This window comes from Silurus aristotelis (genome assembly GCF_946808225.1).
Source record: "Silurus aristotelis genome assembly, chromosome: 19".
Lineage (NCBI taxonomy): Eukaryota > Metazoa > Chordata > Actinopteri > Siluriformes > Siluridae > Silurus > Silurus aristotelis.
Window position 1 is genome coordinate 7350987 of NC_139592.1, and position 26397 is coordinate 7377383.

The 26397-nt window shown below is 38.4% G+C and overlaps 1 protein-coding gene across 1 annotated transcript; it reads right to left on the minus strand.

Moving 5' to 3' along the window:
- Nucleotides 1-576: 576 nt before the first annotated feature.
- tmem201 (transmembrane protein 201) lies at nt 577-25574 on the minus strand. Its single transcript, XM_083569867.1, has 11 exons — nt 25332-25574; nt 23540-23660; nt 23232-23426; nt 16756-16935; nt 14490-14857; nt 14195-14398; nt 7824-8038; nt 3989-4051; nt 3586-3867; nt 2596-2730; nt 577-2486 (listed from the first exon to the last, which is right to left on the minus strand). The coding sequence occupies exons 1-11, from the start codon at nt 25451-25453 to the stop codon at nt 2389-2391; spliced, it is 1983 nt and encodes a 660-aa protein (XP_083425993.1). The 5' UTR covers nt 25454-25574; the 3' UTR covers nt 577-2388.
- Between the last annotated feature and the right edge of the window lie 823 nt (nt 25575-26397).

Below are 26397 nucleotides of genomic sequence, written 5' to 3' on the forward strand. Positions count from 1 at the left end.
AAATCTCTTCCACCTCACATACTAAAAGATACTTTAGTATTTTATGCATGCACTTTAATGATCCCTTAAAATGTACCCTTAATGTTTGAGCAACAAAAAAAAGTTATCTAATCTCTAATATTCTGTGCTGATGATTCTGGTTGCAGAGGTTGTGTCTTTATCTTTTATATCTTTAATATGAGTCACTAAGAAATGTGGTTCCATTTAAAAAAAGAAAACATAACTGAACTGTAGTTACATTACCTGCACCTTCCTAGGTAAAAGGTGGTTTAAGGTTTCACCCTAACAGCCAGAAATGCTTCAGTACTCTTTTATTTTCTTTCATGGGAGTAAGGGTGCATTAAATAAAGCTGGATTTACTAGCGCCTTTATTATCAAGTCCAAATTTGATGCCTTGTTCATACAATTGTGTTAATAATGTTAGTGTAGGAAGATGATAAATGCATGTGTCCTGGACTGGACCTTTAATGCTTTTATTTTTTCACTTCATGCTTTTTAAGCTTATTCAACTTTAAATATTAGATATGTTCCCAAATTAAAATGCTAACTGTAAAAAAAGGTTTTAGACACTTTAATAAAAAAGGGAAGAAAAAACATTTATTTCAACATGACTGCTTTAACCCAAGAGTAATTATAAACATTGGACTGTACATACAAACCCACACTTGTATGTTTGCATGAACATGCAAATCAAACCCTAGGTGTCTAAAACTGTCTAAAAGAGCTTTAATTAGACAATACCAAAAGACAGTGCTTTGTGAACAGTTTTTTATTCAAACATTAAATAAAAAAGCAGTGGGGCTAAGTGGTAAAAGAGGCATACAGAGACATAATGCACATCTCTAAATAAGGTCATCTAGATTGTAAAATGCAATGTTTTCTGTAGTACAGATATTGAGTTTCTCAGGAATACTGAAACAGGAGAAAAAGTGAAACCAGCGTTTCAGAGTTTTTGCAGTTGATATCATTTGATTTATTCTCATAGAAAAAAATTAAAACGGTGGAAGAATAACAGACTGATCCAAGGTAGATCAATCGCAGATGAATTTAAAATTTTGTTCTCTTTTCTTTGAATTATTTGTGAACATAAAAAGATCTCACATTCGTCTGTGAACGACACTTGTGCAAATGTAAGACATGACAATTTAATCCGCAATGGTGCTGTTTATTTAATTAAATAAAGCTTCAGCAAAATCATTCAGTATGGACGAAAATATTTTCACTGACTTCATCAAGGGACCCTTAACATAATAAAACTACATTTCACACACACCTTTATTTATCTACATACACAAAGAGCATGCAAAACATAGGAAAACCTCCTATTCATGTAGCAAACAAACCATAACCAAGGTTTGTCAGACTATTTTATGAACACACATTAGTATTAATTTATCCCATATCCCTAAATAGAAATGTAAAATTTACTATACACATTCACATTGTATAAAGGCATACACACCATACAGCTTTGAGTCCTCGCTGTCAATTGTGCAGAGTGATAAAAATGAAATGCAAAATTAAAAATGCTGCATTTTCATACAACAAAGTACAACACGTTTTACTTTTAAGTTTGAACCTCAATACACTGATGAATGTGTTTAAAAACAAGTCCTTTTATTTAGATGCCTAGTATTCACTACAGTGTGTGTGTGTGTGTGTAGGGGGTATTTGTGCATGCGTTTCATTGAAACAGCATACACAATAAATACATTTTGTATGTGTGTAAATGTAGTGTAGTTTACTGGATCGCCGAGTACAAAATATCTTCACATATAGCTGTGTACACACTTGCTGGTGTAGGAGTGTACAAAGGTCCAGTGACAGTTACCCAATGATCTGAACTGATCAGTGTATTATTCTAGAGACAAAAGTTGTTTCACCCTTACGATAGGAATTTACTGAAAATATAAACACGAGCACAATAATACAGCATTTCTCACATTATAGTGTTGCACCTAAATACTTGTATTACAGCACATTAGCACCTCATGTAGCCTGCCGAATGCTCAGTTAAAATAAACCACAAAGGCTAATTCTCTTCAATCAGTCGCAACATGCTGCTTTATTTCAGACATCTTTATGAAAGCAATTTTTCAGAGCAATGCTTAAAAAAAAGCTCTGTTATGGTTCGGGGCATGATGGGATGCTCTCTTCTATCTGTGAGCAGCACTTAAGTGGTACTTAATACCAGTTAGTTTTCTCAAAATGCTCGTAAATTGCCCAGCACAAAATGTGCCTCCTTTTGGATCACAAGACAAGCGGCAAAAAATAGCTCCAAGTAGCGTAAATCATTTGTGGGCCATTCCTGCCTAAAAGCAGTCAGAAATCACCTAATCCCAGTGTGCACTAGGAGACATTCAAGTATAAGAAGTTTGAGCCCAATTTTCATCTCCAGTTATAGTAAAGATAGAATGATATAAAAGTTATGTTGGCAGTCAAGCTGGTGACCAAAAGGCCCGGCCACACGGACCTGCCAAAACAACCTGCAATTAAAAAATAGGGATGAATGTGTTAAATTTGGACGGATCCAGCAAGATCATGAAAACAGAAATGGAACTAAGGTAATATCAGTAGGATATTTTTTTTTTTTACCTTTCCATTTGGATTCGTTGCCATCGTCATTCCCTGTGGTTGTGTCTACATGGCAGTTGGATGACCCTGAAGAGCTGCTCATTTTTTTCTCTGCATGTTCAAAGACGCTGCCGTCCTCAAACAGTGAACCCAGGTCTGAAATCACAAAATGGCACAACTTCAACTCGGAAACAAGGATTTCTGCTGAGGCACATGTGCCTGCAACAATTTGAAGAGATGTGCTTGGATGGCTTCATTACCTCACAGATTAGAAGAACCACCTTTATTTGTCACATATACATTAGAACACAGTGAAATTCTTTTTTTTTTTTTTTTTTTTTTTTTTTTTTAGGAAGCTGGGCTGAAGCTATAGCGCCCCTGGTGCACAGAGGGCCTTGCTCAAGGGCCCAAAAATGGCAGCTTGGCGATCCCGAGGCTTATACCCCCGACCTCCTGATCAGTGCCAGAGCCTTAACCACTGAGCTTCCACCTCCCTGAGATGCCCTCAGCTGGCTAGTGTCAATGTGATAGAGAAGGGAGAGAGGGTATGCCATGTGTCCTACTTAGAGAACACAACCAATTTTGCTCCTTTGAGCAAAATATTGAGCTTTTAGTTAGAATAAATACTGAGGTTTATTCTTCTGGATGGCATCTGATAAAAAGCTACAGTCATTTCCTAATAAATAATGCATGGGATGCTATCATACCTGGCAAACTAAAGTATTTTGGCATACTAACACTGGTCTGTCTGACTATATTCTTAATAAAAAATTTTAACATTTATCAATGAACATCTATTCTTAACATTTTTGTGAAGGTCCATGTACACTTTTTTTAATGTAATTATAAATGTTGATATTGTTTTATATTATTTTACATATATAATCATTTATACCCTGCACATGTAGTAAAAAGAGTTGTAGCAAAACATCATAAAACAAATGCACTAGATGCACTACAGCACTTGACTCATGGAACAGTAATAAAACAACAAAAACATGTCTTATGTACCATTGTTTTGTGAGGAAAAATGAGGAACATCTGGCATGAACGCTTTACTGTTGAAGAAGTTCAGTTCCGACGGACATGGTGGCGGAGGTGAAATGCTCCTGGATTCCAGAGGAGAGGAGAAAAGCTGCAGCTTCTGCCCACTGATGTTGAGTCGTGCTGGACTGATAAGTGGCCGCCGCTGCCTGGCTGAGCTGGAGGAAGACGTGACCGAACCTGCCACGGATGGTGTGGGGGAGGGAGCAGGGGAGGCTGTCCGACTTCCTGACTTCAGAGAGAAATAATCTAAAAAAACAAACAAACCCAAAAGCAAAAATTTTAACATTTTCAATTTGTCCACAGACGACGTGTTGAATGCAGGAAATATCCTTGCAATATTCATAACTAGTCGATCGCTGTTTGCTACCTGAAGGTGGAGAGTCTTTGCACTGTGATGACGGCCTACTCCCGCTGAACAAGAAGCCAGAATCTACAGCCAAATTAAACACAACAGCAAACCACATAAATCAACATAATTTTCCATAGATACAGATCACGGCATGCTTCACGGCATCATTTGGATTATTTTGAGAGAAACAGAAGCATGACTGATTAACGTCCGCATCCCCCCCAGCATGACCTGAATGCATGTCATTGTTTCACTAGAGCCTGTAAAGACCTGGAACAGGACACATGAGACAAAAACACAGCCCAAGTGCAAGTTGGTGTGTTAACAGAGAATGCAAGTCTTCAATGGGTCACCACAGCTGCATTATCACAGTGAAACCAATCTGTTCCAACACCTGGAGACTTGCAAATCAACACCATGAACAGCATGAACAGTCATAGCACGGCGAGTAGTGGAGCAGAACCGCCTGAACACATCCGTAATACCGTAAAGACAGCGTGCGGTTAAAAGTGTTTGCCCTACTTGCCCTAATAGAGGAAACAGTTGGTGCCACCGCAAACCTATATTTTATCCCAACTCCTCCCAGATTCTTCGCTCGTGAGTGCTCATTCCAGAAATATCTACCTCCACTCACAAAGGTGCCAGCAGTGCATCAAACATACACTAGAGCAGGAATACAAAACCCCATCAACAAGGCTAGAGACAGACTGGGGACTAGCAGATGATGGTAGAGAGAAAGAAAAAAAACTTGTGAAAGGGTTAAATCACCTTGTAAAAACATGCCAGGCTGAAATGAGATGAGTGATAAAGAACCTGCTTGTTTTAAAAGGTGTAAGTACAATTGGGTATGCTGACACTTTATCACCCTCCTATGTGGTTTCAATAACTCCTGGTAATAAACAGGTACATGTAAATCTTGAGGTAACTGGATTTTTGTAAGCAATTATGCTCTTCTTCTCAGCGTTCTGTAACAAAGTGTGTGCTGAATGCACTTTACTACAGAAACATTAATGGATGCGTTTATTCTACCTTTTTTGATCATCTATATATCTATCTATACAACAATCAGATGGTGTAATAATTTGATTGGTCGACCGGCATTCCGAGAGCTTTTATTTCATATAATATTCACTGTGTAAAAATACCACTTCCTAGTTCGACACCGTTATGATAGTAATGTTTGCGATATGATCTGCGAACATGGCAAAGGATTTAAAAAGATTTCAGGAACGTAACGTCTGACCATTGGGTGAAACTGATAGAAAAGCAATATTATTAGACATCCTATAAAGTGAGCGTGGCTGCTTGGGGACCGATTTCTACCAGCGGATCAAAAAAAACATATTGGGTCCGAAATCAATCTGTAATTTGTCCTGTTACATTCTGATTAATAAAAACATTTTTATTTGATGGATGTGCAAGCAATTAATATATGCTTTCCTGTTTCTAATAAATCTAAAAAAGGGGGGAGTGGTGGCTCCAGCGGTTAAGGCGCTGGGTTGCCGATCGGAAGGTCTGGGGTTCAAGCCCCGGTATCGCCAAGCTGCCACTCTTGGGCCCTTGAGCAAGGCCCTTAACCCTCTATGCTCCGGGGGTCCCTTACGAGGGAAATATCAAGGTCCGTGACGTGGGGCCGCCTTCCCGTGGGCTCACCACCTGCAGGAGGGACCGTAAGGGACGGTGCTGTGAGGATTGGGCAGCAGTCGAGGGCAGGGGCCTGCTTAGACTGCTGCCCCCGCGACCCGAATAACGGATAAGCGGGAGAAAATTAATGAATGAATGAATAATAAATCTAAACATTTCAAATGATTATCTTAAACATGTAAATAAGATCATTAATTAAAAAAAAAAGCCCCTCGTTTAACAATCTAACTCGAATAAACAGATACACCACTGCTATATAAGAACCCCATCAAACACCTGCTATCTGAACATTTGATTTATAGCTCCATGTGCCGAAGTGCCAAACAGTAGCTGCTGCTCTAACACACCTGCTTGGCCTGTCTCTGATTACAGGAGACCTGACCAAGCTCTCATCTAAGGATCCCAACATGAAACAGAACCATACTCTAGCCACTAAGACATAACAGTCATTTCATTACCACTCCCTGAGACTAACCCTATCACTGGATTTGAATGGATTCAAAAAGCCTCCGTGGGCTACGTGGCTTTCTTGCTCATAAGAAAGGGGCAGTCATTTGCAATTGGGCAGAAAATTGCAAACAGCAGTCTTCAAACAGTGCAAGATGAGAAAACAAGTTTCTCTTCAACAATATGCAAAAACAGATAAAATTACTTCCTGTTACCTGACACCTGTTACTGACGGGAAAATCCCATTACCATTGGTAACCATTTAAAAGACAGCTTACTTCTCAACCTAGATGTTTTTGGCAGATGGCAAAATTCCTGCAAGAGGTGTGGCCACACCTGAAGTGACGAGTGAAGCAAGTTCCCTGTTCCTTTCAAACAGGCATTGACCCGTATCCTTCCCATCAGCCTTTCACAGGTTCTGCATGACAGCACATTCACAGATACCTTTCACAGTTTGGCCCAGAGCCTGAGGCCCAGATATACACACATAGGACAAACATTTCTCCAATAGTCTGCTTTCTGTCACATGCCCTCTTTTTATAATAATAAAAAAGAAATTATGTCTATCTGCATATACTCCTTTAAGGTTTTGACTGAGTAGAACCCTACACGGAAAAGTCCAAGGCATGACGTGATAACATCCCTATGTATTTATTTGCCTTGAATGCAGTTGGAGAAGACCAATATTTTAACAAACTATACAGCTAATGAAAAAAATTATTATACTAAGTGAGATCAAGTGTAACTGTTCTTGGTTTGTGGTTTCTTTCCGCACTTTTCCTTTTTTTTTTTTTTTTTTTAGGTCAACGTCACTGAATTGTAAAATGAAGCATGCAACATTTTATGTTTGTCATGAAAATATTTTCCTCATCACAGAATAAAAATCAATTCAGACGTCTGTAAAATGCAGAGATGGTAAGAGACGGCCTTTTTAAACAATGCTCCAAAGAAATGATCAGTCTCATTAAATATTAGGTTTCTGTTTTTTTTTTTTTTTTTTTTTTAGGAACAAGTTCTGCAATTACAAAAACTCTCATTTTAATATCAGAGTCAAAATACAAGATCTACTTCTACAACAAAGATTTTTTTTATATGGCTCATGGTAATTGGCTGATGATGGTCACCAACATATTGTGTACACAGGCTGCATTCCAAAACACACATTATAAATAGAATTCCAATAGATTGCACAAATCTAGAACTGAATTGAGCTAATGCGTTGTTTAGTATGCTACTAAATCATCATCAAAAGATCCTGGAAACAAAAAAACAAAAACAAAATCACAGGTCAACAAATTAGTTTTGAAAAACATGGTGACTGTTTATTAAGGGTGTATGAATGCATCCCGAAGCGCGTCCTTGGAATGGCCCATTCCATTATACTCCAATAGTATTAATGCAGTGGCATTTTTTGAACACCAGAGGTCCTAATCAACAACCGCATAAGTTCGAATAGAGAGCGTGCATGCAGGACACAATTGAATTATGTGGAAAATAATCTGCAAGATTAGCAAAAATTAACATGATAAACATAATTACGCATCTCTGCAATCTACAGTGCTCAAACAAAAAGCCTTTAGAAGTGCAGCAGTTTAGCCGATTTTGGAGCTTTGTTTTTAGGTAAATATGACACCTCTGATACAGGTGCTGCTACAGAGTTGATTATATTTCATTAATCACTCAGAATAAATGCCTAAATGCCTGAAAATTAGATACTGATATGCAAAAAAAAAAAGCGAACACAAGCAGAAGACTGTCTGACCTTGCCTGGCGAGCGATGGCATGGTGCCCAGTGAGAGAGCTCTGTTGAGACGACCTGGCAGAGAGGAGGGCGATGCTCGGCGGGTTTTCTGGCTTTGCTGGTGAGCGAGAAGCTGTGCCAAGTTGGGAGGAGGAGTGGGAATGAAAGCGGACGATCCAGACACCATCGGGGATTGACCACTGCAGTACATCCCAAAAGAACTGCCAGACAGATACCTGAAACAAATGAGTGGATAAGTACTTGACCCCGTCTGCCACACATCTTCATCTCTTCAACTCTTGTCTGTTATGAATGGCTTTACTTTAAGCAACAAAAATAATCTAATTCCATTACCTGGGACACACAACAGCTTATTTACCAACAGATGTTTTACATAAATGGCTCAAGTCTATTTAAATCACTTAGAACATTAACATTATATAGACATCTCATCGCATACAGAAATTTCTCAATTAGATGTTTACAAGCTTCATAATAATCGACTCGTCTGCTATGAAAACGTCTACTTTCAACATTTTTGTAGGTTTTCATACCTCAGCAGAAAAAAGTGCCAAAACAAAACTCAGAAAAAAACACACGTCCCATTTTACAGTGCTTTATTTATAATATCAGTAAACCATACAAGAGCAGTACTTAAAAGAAAAGGGACAAATATAATTAATTCTGACATGCCTTTTCGCTTTTTAACACACAATACCTCAAATCTCAATTACAACATTTAAATTAAAAATTTTTTTTTTAAAAAAAAGGTCACATGGTCATCTTGGCCATTTGTTTTTCCAGGACTGTTCACAATCATTTCTTCACATTACACAAAAACCACTTAAACATTTGTGTCTCAGTGACAAACTTGTTCACATCTTTTTGAAAGCTTACATATGCTAAAAAATGTAATTTTGATAAATGATAAAAGTAATAATAAAAAATAAAAAAATAAAAAATATATATTATTTCAACCAATGTGTATATGCAGACTTGAGTCTAAACGGGTTGGTCAGTGTTTAATTTCCTTTTCAAATAAATGAACCCCCTCAATAACAAAGGACACTTTAAATTCAGACCACATTTCCCCCCTTTTACTCCATAAAATGCTGTTTACTTGTCCAATAAACTAAAAAAACAAAAAAACAATTAATACTGTTTATATTACGTCCATTTAAACACACTCATTATTAAAGTCTCAGTGTAATGTGATTTAATCACAAATTTAATATATTTACTTGGTTAGTCACACAGATTATATGGTTATATGATCAAACATTAATAAATGTAATGAAATAAAAGTGCAAGAACACAAATGGCTTACACAACAAACTACAAACTAGTCTTGTCATAATATAACATTATGGAACATAATATAATAATAACATATGGAGCTGAATCACATTACTTGGTAGCAAAAGTGTAAAAACGTCAAACTCATCAGTCACTCACGATGTAACACAGTCACTAAAGGCTGGAACAAGCCGAATTAAAAAATTTTCAGGCTCGATCATAAAAAGGATGGAACCATGTAAAATGTCAGCTGGTGACCTGCAGCTTTTAAACACGATTGAGGAGTCACGTTACAAACAGTACAAGGGCCTCAGTGTTCACTATATACACGAGTGTAGTGTCGCAGTTATACGCTGGATACAATTAGCAATAGTTTACTTTTCTTACAAGGATTGTATAAAGTAACAGCAGAGTTTGCAAATAGCTACATTATTTCTTATGTATTTATTTCTTAATTGCAGTAAAAACAGTTGAAAGATCCAATAAGTAAATAATAAGTCAATGCTCATGTTCTGTGATGGTAGAACACCTAGACTAAATATCACGGTGTCATTGTAGCTATTTAAAAAAAAAAAAAAAAAAAAACACACAAGATTTATTAGGAATAACTTGTACAAAAGTCTCTTTGGGCTCATTCACACCTGATGTATGTGAGCAAAAGATTAGTCCAACGTGTTTCATAGTTGCATCGTGGACCAAAAGTGGTCTTTAGTCGTTTGCAGACAAAAGTGTTGCAATAGGTATTAGGAACGACGGATCTGATATGGTGAATGTTTCAAATATGATCCTATGCCACTTCTAGAATCCATGGAGTCATGTGGTTATATCTGATGATTATCAAAGAATGCGATCGAAACAGTTCAAACGAGTATTTGACTTTTTTTTTTTTTTGACCGAAAACAAATGCAGTGGTAATCTTTTTCGAGATGCTTTTTAAATTGTCAATATTTATCAGGTTATGAGCTTGAGATATGATCTTGAGCTTGAGTGGGTGTCTGTGGGGAAAAATTAGATTAGGCAGGTGGTAGCTCAGTCGTTGGACTTCTGATCAGAAGGTCGTGAGTTCAAACCAAGATGTCGCTGCTGGGCCGTTGAAAAACGAATTATCACAGGTATTTGTATACCTGTGATAATTGCAAGTCACTAGATAATAGCGTTGAATGAGTTAAATGAAAATGTTCATTTCTGGTCTGCTGTTTTATATTCGTCTGCGCATTAAATTGTGGTCACATATGACGAGGTTACGAGCACGATATGAGCAGTCGCGAAGTATTAGATACTATTCACAATCCACAAAAGAAACATCAGTGACTGATTACACAACAGAATGGTTGAGCAGTGTCCCCTGTACTGAGGACAGAGGAAGAGGGAGGAAGTCACAGACACACAAAAAATATAGTCATATAGGAATATAGTCAATATTAAAAGGTTAGAATATGGAGAATAGATCATTTTAACACAGTTACAATATTGCTAACAGGAAAATCCAACAAAACAATTTGACTACAAAACCCCTAGAGTACATTAATAGAACAGTCAAGCAACAGTTAGGAGTCTTACTGAAGCAAATACCTGGTGGAAATGTCACTTAATAATGATCAACTCCTATTTTTATTTTATTTTTTACAGACCCACCCATTTGGTTTTTCATTGGCTCACCAGTCTAGGGCTTGCGAATTCAAAGAGTTCGCACTCTGCAATCATCGCAACCATATACAGTAGCTCACAAAAGTGAGTACACACCCCTCACATTTCAGCAACCATTTTAGTAGATGTTCTCAAAGGATGACTAATGAAATGAAATATATTTTAGGTTAGTCAATGTGCAGTTTTTATAGCAGTATAGATTTACTGTCTTCTAAATTTAACTCAACATACAGCCATTATTGTCTAAACAGCTGGCAACAAAAGCGAGTACACCCTACGTGAGAACAGTTGCACATCACGTAACCATGCAAAGCCACGTGTCTTATTCATCATGTTCATGTTTTTGTCTGCTCGACAGAACCATACAAATTTGTGTATCTTGCATTAGAGCAGTTAGAATTGGGTGCTTTGAGTAAAATTCTCCCCTTATACTGTCCACTGGATGATCAACATGGTACGTCATGGCAAAGAACTCTCTGAGGATTTGAGAATAAGAGTTGTTTCTTTCCACAAAGACGGCCGAGGCTATAAGAAGATCTTATATATAACACCCTGAAACGGAGTTAGAGTACAGTGGCCAGGGTCATAAAGAGGTTTTCCAAGACGGGTTTTACTCGGAACAGGCCTCGCAAGGGTTTAAGAAAAAAAAAAAAACAACAGAACGAACAGTGTTGCAGAAGCCGAAAGTCCGCTTGTCAGAGCTCAGGCCATACACTGCACACTGAAACAAGTCGGTTTACATGGCCGTCGTCACGCAAAAATGCCCACAAACAGTTTGCTGAAGACCAGTACAAGCTCAGATGGTGCATGTGTGGCGACGCCCTGGTGAGAAGCACCAAGAAATTTGTGTCTTGCCTAAAGTGAAGCATGGTGGTGGAAGAATCATGGTCTGAGGCTGCATGAGTGCTGCTGGTCCTGGGGAGCCGAAGTTCATTGAGAAAAACATGGATTCCAACACGTACTGTGACATTCTGAAGCAGAACATGATGCCCTCCTTTCAGAAACTGGGCCGAATGTCAGTTTAGCAACATAATAACGACCTCAAACATGCCGCCAAGATGACAACTGCCTTGCTGAGGAAGTGGACAAGTATGTTTCCAGACCTGAACCCTATTGAGCACCTGTGGGGCATCCTCAAGCGGAAGGTGGTATTTTTTTTAGAGGACAGTAAAACTGTACTGCTATTAAAAGCTGCACACTGACTACTCTAAAATATATCCAAGTTCCATTTCTATTGTTTAGTTCCTTGAGAAGATATAGTAAAATGGTTGCTGAAATATGAGGGGTGTACTCACTTTTGAGAGATACTGTACAAAAAAAAATTTAAAGTTTACATCTTTAAATCTCACAAAACTTCACACACAGAAAAAAAAAGTTAATGCTCATTGGTTAAACACCGTGTTTTGACATTAGTGCTTTGGCAGTACAATTTCATTTGTTCTGTGGGTGGGGAAAAAAGTGAATAAAGCACCTAATACTGGGCAGAAGGGTTTTTGAGGATTTCCTATTCCTTATCAAATACCTGCCGATTCAAGTTAGATATTTAAACAATAAACAAACGCAGAGTTATTTTACCAAAGTAAAATACACATTGTAATTACACGTTACTAGTTCAAACACACAAACAGGAAAAAAAACAGCTGAGATGTCCATCAAAACTCGAAGCTGTTCGAGGATCTTCTGCCAATTTCTTGGTTATAGCAAATCTGTTATTGCTAATTGTGTATTTTAATGGCTTATATTTGGTCCGCATTACCTCAGCTTCCCAATTAGTTGGCAGGACTTTTTTTCCAGGCTACCCCACGCAGGAAAACCCTCGTCATCATACAGTTTGTTTAACTGTAATAAACATACAGGATTTAATATCGATAAATACAATACGACTCCAGTTTCAAGTAAAAGTCAGCTAGTGTTTGAGACTAAAGAACCAGCATCTTGAATGTAGCTTTTTCCTCTACACAGTAGAATGAGAAACACTAAACCTATGCTCTGATTGATCATGTTTAGTAAAAAGTCTGTATTAGTATTTAATAACATTTTAAACTAATAGACAATGAACTGAACAGCTTTCAATGAGCTTAAGCTTCAAATAAATACTTTTTTTGCTCTGTCGTAAATAGGTAGCATAAGTCATTGTTTTTTATTTTTAACATAAATATGTTGGAGAAATGGACAACAACCTGCGGACACCTGATCATAAGATTCATAATGTACTTCCAATTTCACATTTAGTCCCAATTTGCCTCCACTTTTCTGGGAAAATGTTAAGTCAGTTACTGATGCCTGCGGTGAAATTAATTATTTTTTTATTAATTTGAAATGTGTCAGATAGGATTGAGATCAGAGCCACTCAAGATCTTCCGCTATGAACCAGATCTCCCTGGAGCAGGCTTTGTGCACACGGTCATCATCATGCTGAAAAAAGTTTGGGCCTTCTAGTTCAAGTATTGGGAAAATTCAATGGCGCCACATCCATAGGCATCCTGTACAATTGTGTGCCTCCAATGTGGTAACAGTTTGAAGAAGAACCACATATTTCTGGAAAAGCATCCAATACTTTTGCTCTTTCGTACAGGCGTCTCATGTTTTTGTCCTTATAGTGTATATAATAGCAATGCAAGGGTTTTTTTTTTGCATTAATGTTATAAATAGTAGAACATTTTTTATTTTTTATTTTTTTTTTTTGGGGGGGGGGGGGGTTTCCCACAGGCACCCCAATAGCTAGAATGCAAGTAAAAATTTGCATTCTCTTTGCTGTTATCATGAAATAAATGATGCTCAATCTGTTAATAATGCATATCAGATTATTTGGATTAAAGCTCGTCTGTGAATACATTTCTTTTAGTAAAGTGGTTATAGACGTATTTTTCTGGCCTGAAAAAGATTAAATAATCATAAATAACAAATAAATGTCTAGCAAAGGCTTTAAGTCAGCAAACAAAGCCCAAGTGATCTACGGCAAACTAGACTAGTAGAAAAGAATACGTTTCAGTACAGACATGCAGAACGTAGAACAAAAAAGGAAACGGAAGTGTAATATTATTCTGAAAAATGGGCCCAATTGTGCAGTTCCTGATATAATTTTTTGCTTGAATACTCAATTATCTTTGGCAAAAGGTCTCATTTTGGATCTTTTATTCAACTACGGTCTTTTACTGAGGTCCCTCTGACACCTTCCACATTTTTAACCCCAATCTCCACGTTCAGCTTCTGGGAGAAACCTTTAGTCACCGGTTCACACTGAATGTTTCCCTAAATCTACGAGATGCAAAATGAAGACAGTGACAAAAGACGGTAATGATGGGGGAGAAAACATAGCAGGTTCACATCCATGGAAGAGAAAAGATGATGACTGCAAATGCAGTACTCCAGACAGAAGTCCTACAATGCAACCTGCTTAACTATTCCTTATAAATGGCTTAGTGAAGTGTCACTGTTCGGGTTCTGACCTGCGGCCTCTGGCTCTTCTCTGACTTGCGGGCTTGCGTGTGGCCACGGCTGCGGCGAATCCGACCAAGCAACACAAGGAGGTGGCACCGACCTTGATCGCATCCAGCCAATTGGGGGCGTCTGTCTTCAGGTAGAACTCGACAGAGTACAGACCTAATACGAGGAGCCAGAGAAAAGAAGCGAAGGCGTCGATTCTCCTTAACCTGCAGCAGAAAAGAAAAGGAGTTGTTATAAATGTCCAAGACAAATTCAGCATGACGTACCTGTGGTGAAAATAATGAAAGTGCATATCACCTGACAGGACCAGCCATTAGGACACCAGTGACGCACGTCAAAAGGCCAACCGAAGCTACAGCCATTTGATGGTTGCTTCCAGACTCCCAGATCAACTTAGCGTTCTCGACAGCCTCCTCGGGAAGAAGGCCGACCAGATCGCTCCACATCTGCCCACCTCTGGTGCTGCCATTGACCTTGGCTTCGGTATCATTTTGGAGAGTGTTTTTAGGGGGTGTGATGATTTCTTTCAGGGTCTGAGAGCCATCAGGGGAGAGGGATAAGTCTCCAGATCCGTACACCACCAAGGCGACCAGGAAAGCGCAGGCGAGGAAAGCCAAGGCTCGTAGCGCTATGAGCCAGACAGGAGTGGACACGGTGTAGGAGTTCTGCATCAAACAGACATTGAGCTCATTAGATGGTTTGTAAATGGCTGGATATTTATAACAAGTCTGAGAGACTAAACAGACTTTTTTTTAACCATTGGATATTACATACCCTGTTTGCGAAAACTGATACAAAACAAGCTTTAATGTGCTACAACAATATTCACAAGAGTTTACTATACACTATATGGACAAAATTATTGGGACACCTGACATTTGTGGTTCTTCTCTAATCTGGTACCACAAAGCTCGAAAGACACAATTGTCTTCAGATGCAGCATAATAAAATTTTGCGTTCACTTGGAACCCAAAACCTGTTCCAGCATGGTAATGCCCCTGTGCACAAAGTGAGATATGCTTTACATGGTTTGGAGTGAAAGATCTTGAGGGCCTGGTATAGAGCGTTAATCTTAACCCTACTGAACACCTTTGGGATGAATTGGAATTAGTGATGGCCGGTTCGTGAACGAATCGTTCATTTGAACCGGTTCTTTTTAGTGAACCGGTCGAACTGGTTCACCAAATCGGACTGAATAGTTCAAAACAGTACGCGTCTCAAATCAGCACTAATCAACAAAATTACTCAAGTTACTCACTTTTGAATGTGTATGACCGTCTATCCGACTCAAAATAAATCAATATCCATGAGAATGGGGTTCTTCTCTAGTTTCTCCAACAGTACACACATTAAACTGAAACATGCGGCTGAACAAGTGATCATCACTGAGCATGCGCATACCTGCCGATTCCGAGCAGCACACATACTGCTGTTCTCGAGTCACCAGTACTAGATCAAGAACTGTCCTTTCCGACACGTCCGACATACTACTGATACCTACGAATTGTTGATACTGAGCACGCGCGACCTACCGAGCAGTACGCGTGCTGCAGTATCAAGAACCGTTTCTTTCGGACACGTCCGATATACTACTGATACCAGCGAATTGTTGATACTGAGCATGCGCAACCTACCGAGCAGTATGCGTGCTGTCTGACAATAATACACACACACACACACACACACACACACACACACACACACACACACACACACACACACACACACACACACACACACACACACACACACACACACACACACACACACACACACACACACACTTACACTTTTTGGACTACGAATCAGATGCGTTCGACATACTGTAAAGGCTGGTGCTGCGCTGCTGATATATGAGCACAGGTGAACTGAGGACTTAAATGAAAAGTAAGTTTATTTACTAACAACTTAAAACATCAACGTTTTGCACATCAGTGCCTGTATTGGGTGATTTAGTGAAAAACATAAATGTAAGAAACATTTCTAAGATGATGATGATGATTTAATTTAAACAGATAAGCTATATGCCCTCATGCAATAGACATGACTTTATTTAAATGTGTTTAGTGTGTATGTACATCCGCCGAGATGATATTTGGATATGCATGACGTAAGGACGTAAAAGAACTGGTGAACCGGTTTTTTTTTAACCGGTTCTTTGAAACGAACTGTCCGAAAGAACTGATTCACAAAAAAGAATCGGACTTCCCATCACTAATTGGAATGCTGACTGCACCCCAGACCTCCTCACCTCACCTACATCAATACCTGACTTTACGAACACCCTTGTGATGAACAAAATGGTGGACATTTGTGATGAACACAAATGTCCACCATCACCCTATAGTACAACATCTTCCCAGAACATTGGAGGGAATTATAAGAACAAAATTGTTACTAAATGTAGAATGCGATGCTCAAAAAGCACATACTTATGACCAGGTGTCTACAAACCTTTGCCACTATAGTGTATATTAATTGATGTAATATTAAAACACTATAAAACAATAAAAGGATCACAGGCTGACAATTGGCCACACTGCATGATAAACACTGCACTGACCATGATGAAGGCTTTATCTGCATCTCTGCTGCGTCTGAGCTGGTGGTTCAGGAGCAGAGCCCTCAGCTGGCGGTTTTGGTGCTTGATGTAGTATTCCACTGCAGTCTGACATGGCCTGCACAACTTGTACGTTTGCTCAAGATGATGCTTGTACACCTCAATCTCTTCATCATAATTGTCCTTCAGAAAAAAAAAATGAAAATAGTTTTTTTTTTTTCCCAGCTACTGATGCATTGCTAGATGACTTTGAATAGAAATAACTGAGTGTCAGATTTTGATAGATTATGATCTCTGATTAATGCATGATGATAAAGGAGTGGAAATCGAAACGATCTGTTGTCTAGGAGGGAAACGTCGAAATAAATCTTATTGACAGCATGTTTTTCCAACTAACAAAGACTGAAAAAAAAAGAAGAGACAGAAAAGTGTCCACAGCACACTCCATACACTGGGTCATACAGAGACTAGATACGTTTTAGATTTTAACCAATAGCAATATACAGACTACATTGCTTTATTAATGTTTTGATGAAAATGAGTAAAGTGAAGAGGAAGAGACACAAATTTGTCACGCTTTGAGATTTTCTTTACAGTTTGAGTTGATAAATGACTTCAGTCAGCTGTAATCCAATCATGATTAAATATAGGTCCTTACACACACACACACACACAGGCTTCGAGAACTCATCTCAAAGAGAGTGATGAAGCAATCAATACTGATAAGACCAAGAACACGTTCCCAATTTCTGGGAAAATGTTCAAAAAGCTCATTTGTCAATGTAAGCTGATACATTCCTGTAGAGGAGGATGACATATTAATGACATTTAAACCAAATGAAGTGACAACAGGGGGAAAAGATTCAATTTACTTAAAGACTCAACCCAATCATGTCTCTGGAATTGACAATTGCAAGACAAGCAGCAAATATCTCCAGTGTCCATTGTGTTTGATTCCCTGGCTGTTGAACCTTCTTGGGTAAAAATTAATTACTAACCTAATGTAGTAAGTCAAGTCAAAAAGCTTTTATTGTCATTTCAACCATATATATATATATATATATATATATATATATATATATATATATATATATATATATATATACAGTGAGGAAAATAAGTATTTGAACACCCTGCTATTTTGCAAGTTCTCCCACTTAGAAATCATGGAGGGGTCTGAAATTGTCATCATAGGTGCATGTCCACTGTGAGAGACATAATCTAAAAAAAAAAAAAATCCAGAAATCACAATATATGATTTTTAAACTATTTATTTGTATGATACAGCTGCAAATAAGTATTTGAACACCTGTCTATCAGCTAGAATTCTGACCCTCAAAGACCTGTTAGTCTGCCTTAAAAATGTCCACCTTCACTACATTTATTATCCTAAATTAGATGCACCTGTTTGAGGTCGTTAGCTGCATAAAGACACCTGTCCACCCCATACAATCAGTAAGAATACAACTACTAACATGGCCAAGACCAAAGAGCTGTCCAAAGACACTAGAGACAAAATTGTACACCTCCACAAGGCTGGAAAGGGCTACGGGGAAATTGCCAAGCAGCTTGGTGAAAAAAGGTCCACTGTTGGAGCAATCATTAGAAAATGGAAGAAGCTAAACATGACTGTCAATCTCCCTCGGACTGGGGCTCCATGCAAGATCTCACCTCGTGGGGTCTCAATGATCCTAAGGAAGGTGAGAAATCAGCCCAGAACTACACGGGAGGAGCTGGTCAATGACCTGAAAAGAGCTGGGACCACCGTTTCCAAGGTTACTGTTGGTAATACACTACGACGTCATGGTTTGAAATCATGCATGGCACGGAAGGTTCCCCTGCTTAAACCAGTACATGTCCAGGCACGTCTTAAGTTTGCCAATGACCATTTGGATGATCCAGAGGAGTCATGGGAGAAAGTCATGTGGTCAGATGAGACCAAAATAGAACTTTTGGGTCATAATTCCACTAAACGTGTTTGGAGGAAGAAGAATGATGAGTACCATCCCAAGAACACCATCCCTACTGTGAAGCATGGGGGTGGTAGCATCATGCTTTGGGGGTGTTTTTCTGCACATGGGACAGGGTGACTGCACTGTATTAAGGAGAGGATAACCGGGGCCATGTATTGCGAGATTTTGGGGAACAACCTCCTTCCCTCAGTTAGAGCATCGAAGATGGGTCGAGGCTGGGTCTTCCAACATGACAATGACCCGAAGCACACAGCCAGGATAACCAAGGAGTGGCTCTTTAAGAAGCATATCAAGGTTCTGGCGTGGCCTAGCCAGTCTCCAGACCTAAACCCTCCTGCAGTGTGTGCAAACCTGGTGAAAAACTGCAGGAAACATTTGACCTCTGTAATTGCAAACAAAGGCTACTGTACCAAATATTAACATTGACTTTCTCGGGTGTTCATTTACTTATTTGCAGCTGTATCATACAAATAAATAGTTAAAAAATCATACATTGTGATTTCTGGATTTTTTTTTTTTAGATTATGTCTCTCACAGTGGACATGCACCTACGATGACAATTTCAGACCCCTCCATGATTTCTAAGTGGAAGAACTTGACTGTATTGCTCTTTAATAAAGAAAAAGTAATTCCGATTCGATTACTCTATTAATCGATAGCTGCAGCCCTAATTCTTATCCATGATCTCCAGGAAATCAATAATCTCTCCCTGGGGAACGTTTTAACTATGAGCTACCATGCTTTCTAAAGCCAGTATCAATGTCTTTTTTTTCTCTGGTTGTTGACTATTTCAAGATGAGCAACAACAATAACAAAAAAAAAAAAAGGAGTGGGAGGAATCTAATATATGGGAAACAGCCATATAATTGAGAGAAATCCCAAGAAATTCCATGTTACCCAGTCCTTTTTAATGAAACGGCACTGGCTGCCTTTGTAGTGTTAGTGTAATTAAAAAAAAAAAAAACTTATACTTATACCTTTATTTACATATTACTTGTACTCCTTTTTTTTTTTTTTTTTTACAGAATTTTGTAAGGTGAGATGATGCCTAAAGAATGAAGGAGTGTGCATGGTTCCAGTTTATAAGAATAAGGGAGATGTGCAGACCTGCATTAACTACAGGGGATTTAAGTTGATCAGTCACACCATGAAGTTATGAGAAAGAGTAGTGGAAGCCAGGCTGAGAGAAGAGGTGACCATCTGTCAGCATCAGTAAGAATGTTGATAGAGAAGTATAGAGAAGGTCAGAAGGAGTTGCATTGTGTGTTTGTGGATTTAGAGAAAGCGTACGACAGAGTGCCGAGAGAGGAGTTGTGGTATTGTATGAGGAAGTTGGGTGTGTCAGAGACGTATGTAAGGGTGGTGCAGGACATGTATGAGGGCAGTGTGACAGCAGTGAAGTGTGCAGTAGGAACGACAGACTGGTTCAAGTTGGAGGTTGGACTGCATCAAGGATTGGCTCTGAGCCCTTTCCTGTTTGCAGTGGTGATGGAAAGGTTGACGGACGATGTCAGACAGGAGTCTTCCTGGACTATAGTTAGGAAAACTAAATTGGAGGTATTTAGAATTGCGTATAAAGACAGTATGCTTAGCTACAGACAGGCGCTAAAAGCTGCTAGAGCTAAACACCTGAGCAAACTCATAGAAAATAACAAAAACAACCCCAGGTTCCTTTTCAGTACAGTCGCTAAATTAACAACAAATCAGGGATCTGAAAAATGTGTTCCATCACAGTTTAGTAGTGAGGACTTTATGAATTTCTTCACTGAAAAAATAGATAACATTAGAAAAACAATTGTGGCAGTTCAACCTCTGACAGCATCTCCCGACACAATCGTACTTACAACCCCACAACTACACTGTTTTACATGTATAGGACAGGAAGAGCTGTATGATGCTATTATGAAAGCTAAATCAACAACATGTCAGTTAGATCCAATTCCCACTAAACTACTGAAGGAAGTGTTATATACAGCTGGTGAGCCTCTTTTAAATATTATTAACTCCTCACTATCGTTAGGTCATGTCCCTAAATCCCTCAAGTTAGCAGTTATTAAGCCCCTCATTAAAAAACCTAATCTGGATCCAAACACGCTATCGAATTACAGACCAATTTCAAATCTCCCATTTATGTCTAAGATTTTAGAAAAGATTGTCGCTGCCCAGCTATGTAACCACTTGCAGGAGAACAATATCTTTGAAGAGTTTCAGTCAGGTTTTAGGCCCCATCATAGCACAGAAACTGCTCTAGTTAAAATCACTAACGACCTGTTTTTAGCTTCAGACCAAGGCTACATCTCCCTATTAGTTTTACTAGATCTTAGTGCTGCGTTCGACACTATAGATCATGATCTTCTCCTCGATCGCTTACAGAATTACATCGGTATTCAGGGACAGGCATTAAGCTGGTTTAAATCCTACCTGTCCAATCGTTACCATTTCGTAGATTTAAATGGAGAGCTATCCAGGATAATGCTAGTAAATTATGGCGTGCCACAAGGGTCAGTTCTGGGACCCCTGCTTTTTACAATATACATGCTTCCATTAGGAAATATTATTAGAAGGCATGGAATTAGCTTCCATTGTTATGCTGATGATACCCAGCTATATATTTCATCCAAACCAGGCGATACAGCTCAATTAGCTCGCATAACTGAGTGTGTTGAAGAAATAAGAGATTGGATGACCCATAACTTTCTGCTATTAAATTCTGATAAAACGGAGATTTTGCTCATCGGCCCAAAAAATAGTACACAGAAGCTCCAGCATCTCAGCCTGCATTTAGACGGTTGTTCTGTAACTACTAGTTCAACGGTAAAAGACCTGGGAGTTATTTTAGACAGCAACTTATCTTTAAAAATCACATCAATCAAGTTACAAAAACAGCCTTCTTTCACCTTAGAAATATTTCTAAGCTAAGAAATATGTTATCTATATCTGATGCAGAGAAGCTCGTCCATGCGTTTATGACCTCTAGAATAGACTACTGTAATGCATTACTAGGTGGATGTCCTGCATCATTAATAAACAAGCTTCAGTTAGTTCAGAATGCAGCAGCAAGAGTTCTTACTAGGTCAAGAAAATACGATCATATAACCCCAATCTTATCGTCCCTACACTGGCTTCCTATTAAGTTTCGAATAGACTACAAACTACTGCTACTCACTTATAAAGCACTAAATGGTTTGGCTCCCATGTATCTATCCAGTCTCTTAACACGCTACAATCCGTCACGCTCCCTGAGATCTCAAAACTCTGGGCTTCTAGTAGTTCCTAGAATAGCAAAGTCCACTAAAGGCGGTAGAGCATTTTCACATTTAGCTCCTAAACTCTGGAATAGTCTTCCTGACAGTGTTCGGGGTTCAGATACACTCTCCCAGTTTAAGTGCAGATTAAAAACATATCTTTTTAGCAAAGCCTACACATAACACACATCACACACATCACATCACAACCTTGTGCTCCAGAACATCTGATCACATGCACATTATCAACTTGTGCTGTTAATATCATGAACAGCAGCTACGCTAATTCCTCTCCACTGCTTCTCTTTCTCTCCCCATCCCGAGGCATCCTGAGGTTTGGCCAGCTCCAGTCACGTCCCACCTCGTGAAGATTATGGACCTATGGATGATCATGGAGAAGTAGATGCCGAGTGTTTAAAGGCCCTGGCATGGAGAAGCTGATGCTGGATCTATGATGATCACAAATTGTTCTGTATTGTTGAAAGATTTATGACCAAACTTTTGATGTCACCCATATGAGGATGGGTTCCCCTTTGAGTCTGGTTCCTCTCAAGGTTTCTTCCTCATATCATCTAAGGGAGTTTTTCCTTGCCACTGTCGCCACGGCTGCTCATCAGGGACAAACGCACACCATTCACCTTCACTGTTGTTTTCTGTAAAGCTGCTTTGAGACAATGTCTGTTGTGAAAAGCGCTATACAAATAAACTTGACTTGACTTGACTTGACTATGATGTTTGCGGATGATATTGTAATTTGTGGTGAGAGTAGGAAGCAGGTTGAGGAGGAACAGGGGGTAATTCGATAGGAAAATGCTCAGGATGGAGCCACCAGGAAGGAGGAAAAGAGGAAGTTTATACATGTGGTGAGGGAAGACATGCAGGTAGTTGGTTTGAAAGAGGCAGATGTAGAGGACAGGGTCATATAAAGACAAATGATCTGCTGTGGCAACCCCTAATATGAGAAGCCGAAAAAAGAAGAAGAAAAATAATTACTTGTACCCCTTTAACTTTGAGATCTTTGTTCAGTCACAGCTCAGGTTACATTTTATTTACACATCAGGATCTCAGCTTCGATGATCTCAGTACTTTATGTACTTTACCTTCACAGCATCTCTATTTAAAACATCTCATTTATTATCCAAGGAGTCACACGTGTGGAAACTAAATACTGAGCTCGAAGCTGTTGACCTGAGACATGTTTTCACCCTACTAAACATCACCCTGTGATTTTAACTAAGTAATAATAAAACGCCAATCCTACCTCCTCTCTTGGATTGAATGAAGCCAGTTGTTTAATCTTCACCGTCTGGTTGTTGTTGCATTTCTTACATAAGAGCATTTGGCAGTTTACCCACTGCAAGGTCTTGGGGGCTTCAGACACAGGAAGGCCAGCTGACACACCGTGGTTGAGGTGCTCCATATATTGAGCAGGGATTGGTTTATTATAGTCACCATTCTACATTTTTTTTAATTGGGGGAGAAGAAAAAAAAACAAGAAATTTCAGCATTGCAGAGAATGTGTGTATTTGCAGTAATGAAGTCCATATTGTTTATTAAATTATCCATTACCTCTTGGAAGCCGTTGTACTGCTCACAGTAAGGACAGTCCCAGCAGTTACGATTTCCATAAGGAACCACTGTGTCCTGATTACAGAACCAGCAATTCACCTTCACGTGTGTTGGTTTCTTCCTATTAAAAAAAAAACAAAAAAAAAAAACAGAAGAGTACATTTAGAACTATTCATGTATTTACACACAGTTCACTGTTAAATAAATAGTAATAGAAATATCAGAGACTTTAAAAAAAATCTTTTAACATAGATTTAAAACAACAGATGTAAAACGATGCGAAACAAATGCGCTACTTAAAATTCATACGGAATTCCTCCTGTTTACAAAGAATTGGTTTTGCATGCATATGAATTGTAAGGACCGAAGACCAGTGCAATAACACAGCACATTTATAGAAATATCTTCAGTGTTAAACTTACATTTTTAAACTTTTGTTATAAATCATACCTGCAAAATTATACCTGCCAAAATAAATTAACTGTTCTTTTTCATTCTCCACAATGACATCATTTGAAGCTCCATCAACTTGCAATACAACATGTCTACGAGATGAGATACATATACGCGTAACTTTCAGTCTTTTGATTCATTTCACTCCTCAGAAATGAAAACCATTCCAGGTGAATACCTCGTAAATCTGATGAGCGTATAGTAATATTAACTACTTCGGAAAATGTAAAATATTAAACGTATTCTGGGTTGTTTAACTTTTTTTTTTGTTTACTACATACTTTCATACGTTTTCTTTCCTAGTTCAGATGTTTTTATTATTAATGAAAAAGGTTGGAAAATAATAATAAAGGAAAAACACTAAAAGAAAAGGTGTGTCCAAACTTTTGACTGGTACTGTATATATACACACACACACACACACACACACACACACACACGCACACTCGTTTACAAGATGATATACATATAACTTTCACAGATGTGTCTTCATGATATCCATGTTTTCATCACACCCCCATCACTACAATAGAAAAACATTAAACCATATTATATGTTAAACATAGTTTGTTCATTTTACTGTTTTTGTTCCTTCTCCACATCTTTTCGTCTCTTTATTCAGAACCCATCTCTACACCCTCAGCTTTACTTTTCCTAGATTTACACCTTTATGATAACCCAATAAATGTTGATTCCTGTCCCTAATGGAATCTCTTCAAAACATTGACTATTGATTATAGCAAATATATAATGAAATATAATACAAATAAAATAAAAAATAAAAACAAATATCAAGACAAAAATCAAAAGAAATTAAATTGAATCAAAATAAATCTTCAGAGTACAAAGAAGTCTTTTATTAAATAAAAAATACTTATATTTTATTAGTATTTTCTTTAAGCATGCAAATATTTGCATAATAAATTAATTAGTCTCATTTGCATAAATCAGCCGTCTGTAATTACTGCTTTAAAATGATAGATTTAAAGCTTTCCACGTGATGTGTCCGGACATAAAAACATATACAGGTCATTAAAATAAAGTAAATTAAAAGATTTTATATTGAGTCAGTGAGGTCTTGAAGAGAAAAAGGAACTAATAAGGAATAATAATGAAGCCGCTAACGGTAGCTGTGCTATCTTGCATTTTCGATTAAAGGGTTGATAAAATACACAAAACAAACAAAATAAAATAAATAATTAGAATATATATCGAAATTTATTTAGTGTCGATATTACAGAGAGAAAGTGTAACATTTCTGAGGAAAACTAATTGTATGTTGTTTAATGTCTCAGGCGCGTGCACCGGGCCTCAGCGCGCGCGACACGACAGTCGGTACCTGTTCGTGATCTTGTGCGCGAGCGCGCCGCCGGTGAGACACGCCGCGACCCCGAGACCGGCGTACAGCAGCTGCGGATTCTGCCCCAACATCTGCCCGAACATCTGCCCCAGCGTCTCCATGCCAAAGTAAACCGTAGTGTCCTTAACCTTTATTATTCTATCAGCCCGGGCGACCGTGCACGGGCCAACAGAAGCGCCAGTCAATCAACCGATTACTTTGATCACTTCCGGGTTATGAATTTCTTGTCAAAATAAAGGTTCACTATAGGGTTTAATGAGTCCATCCGCGTATACAAAACGTTTTATTACATCGTTTCATCTTAAGAAGTATTGTAATGAACACATAATAACATTGTAATATTAATTATTTATGTTCTTATACAGCTTTTAAAGAAGGAAAATACGTATATAGTCAATGTTCAACGTATCCTCTTAAGTGAATACTGACATTACAACGGTAACGTCGCAATTCTAATATAAAACTAAAAACTGTAACAAATTATTTTAAAGTAAAAGAAAGCAACAATTACTTTGGTGCCATATGTTTTTAAAATAAATATTTTATTTTACTACCTTATGGACCGATATTCACAATATGACCAAAAATATGTGGACGCCGGAAATCCCACTCATATATATTTCCGGCGTCACTGTCGCACCCTCATTGATAGCACACACGTGTGTATTTGCTGCTGCTGTACAATGAATCACTGCATTTTCATTTGATTGGAGCTAAAAGGCTCAGGCCAGTTCCTGCATGAAAATGCTCCTGTACACAAATCCTGCACCCCTGATTGGTTACTGTTCTGCACAGAGCCCAGACCTCAACCCCACTGAGCACCTTTTGGATGAAGAGGAGCTCTGACTGTGTGTCTGATCTCACTCATGCTCTTGTGAGTGAATTAGCAAATACTTACAGCAATTCTCCAATATCTAGCTTAACCAGAAGAGTGGTTTATTATATAACACTAAAGTGTTCAAGGTACATACGCATGGACAGTACATTAATGGTCTGATGTCCACCAACTAGTATATTATAGGTTGGAAGAAAATGGGGTTGTATT

Coding starts and splice junctions, on each gene's coding strand:
- tmem201 (XM_083569867.1), bottom strand. CDS start 25,453: ATGGAGACGCTGGGGCAGATGTTCGGGCAGATGTTGGGGCAGAATCCG. Junction 14,858..16,755: donor CAGATAAAGCCTTCATCATG/GTCAGTGCAGTG, acceptor TGTTTGATGCAG/AACTCCTACACCGTGTCCAC. Junction 2,487..2,595: donor CAACGAATCCAAATGGAAAG/GTAAAAAAAAAA, acceptor TTTTAATTGCAG/GTTGTTTTGGCAGGTCCGTG.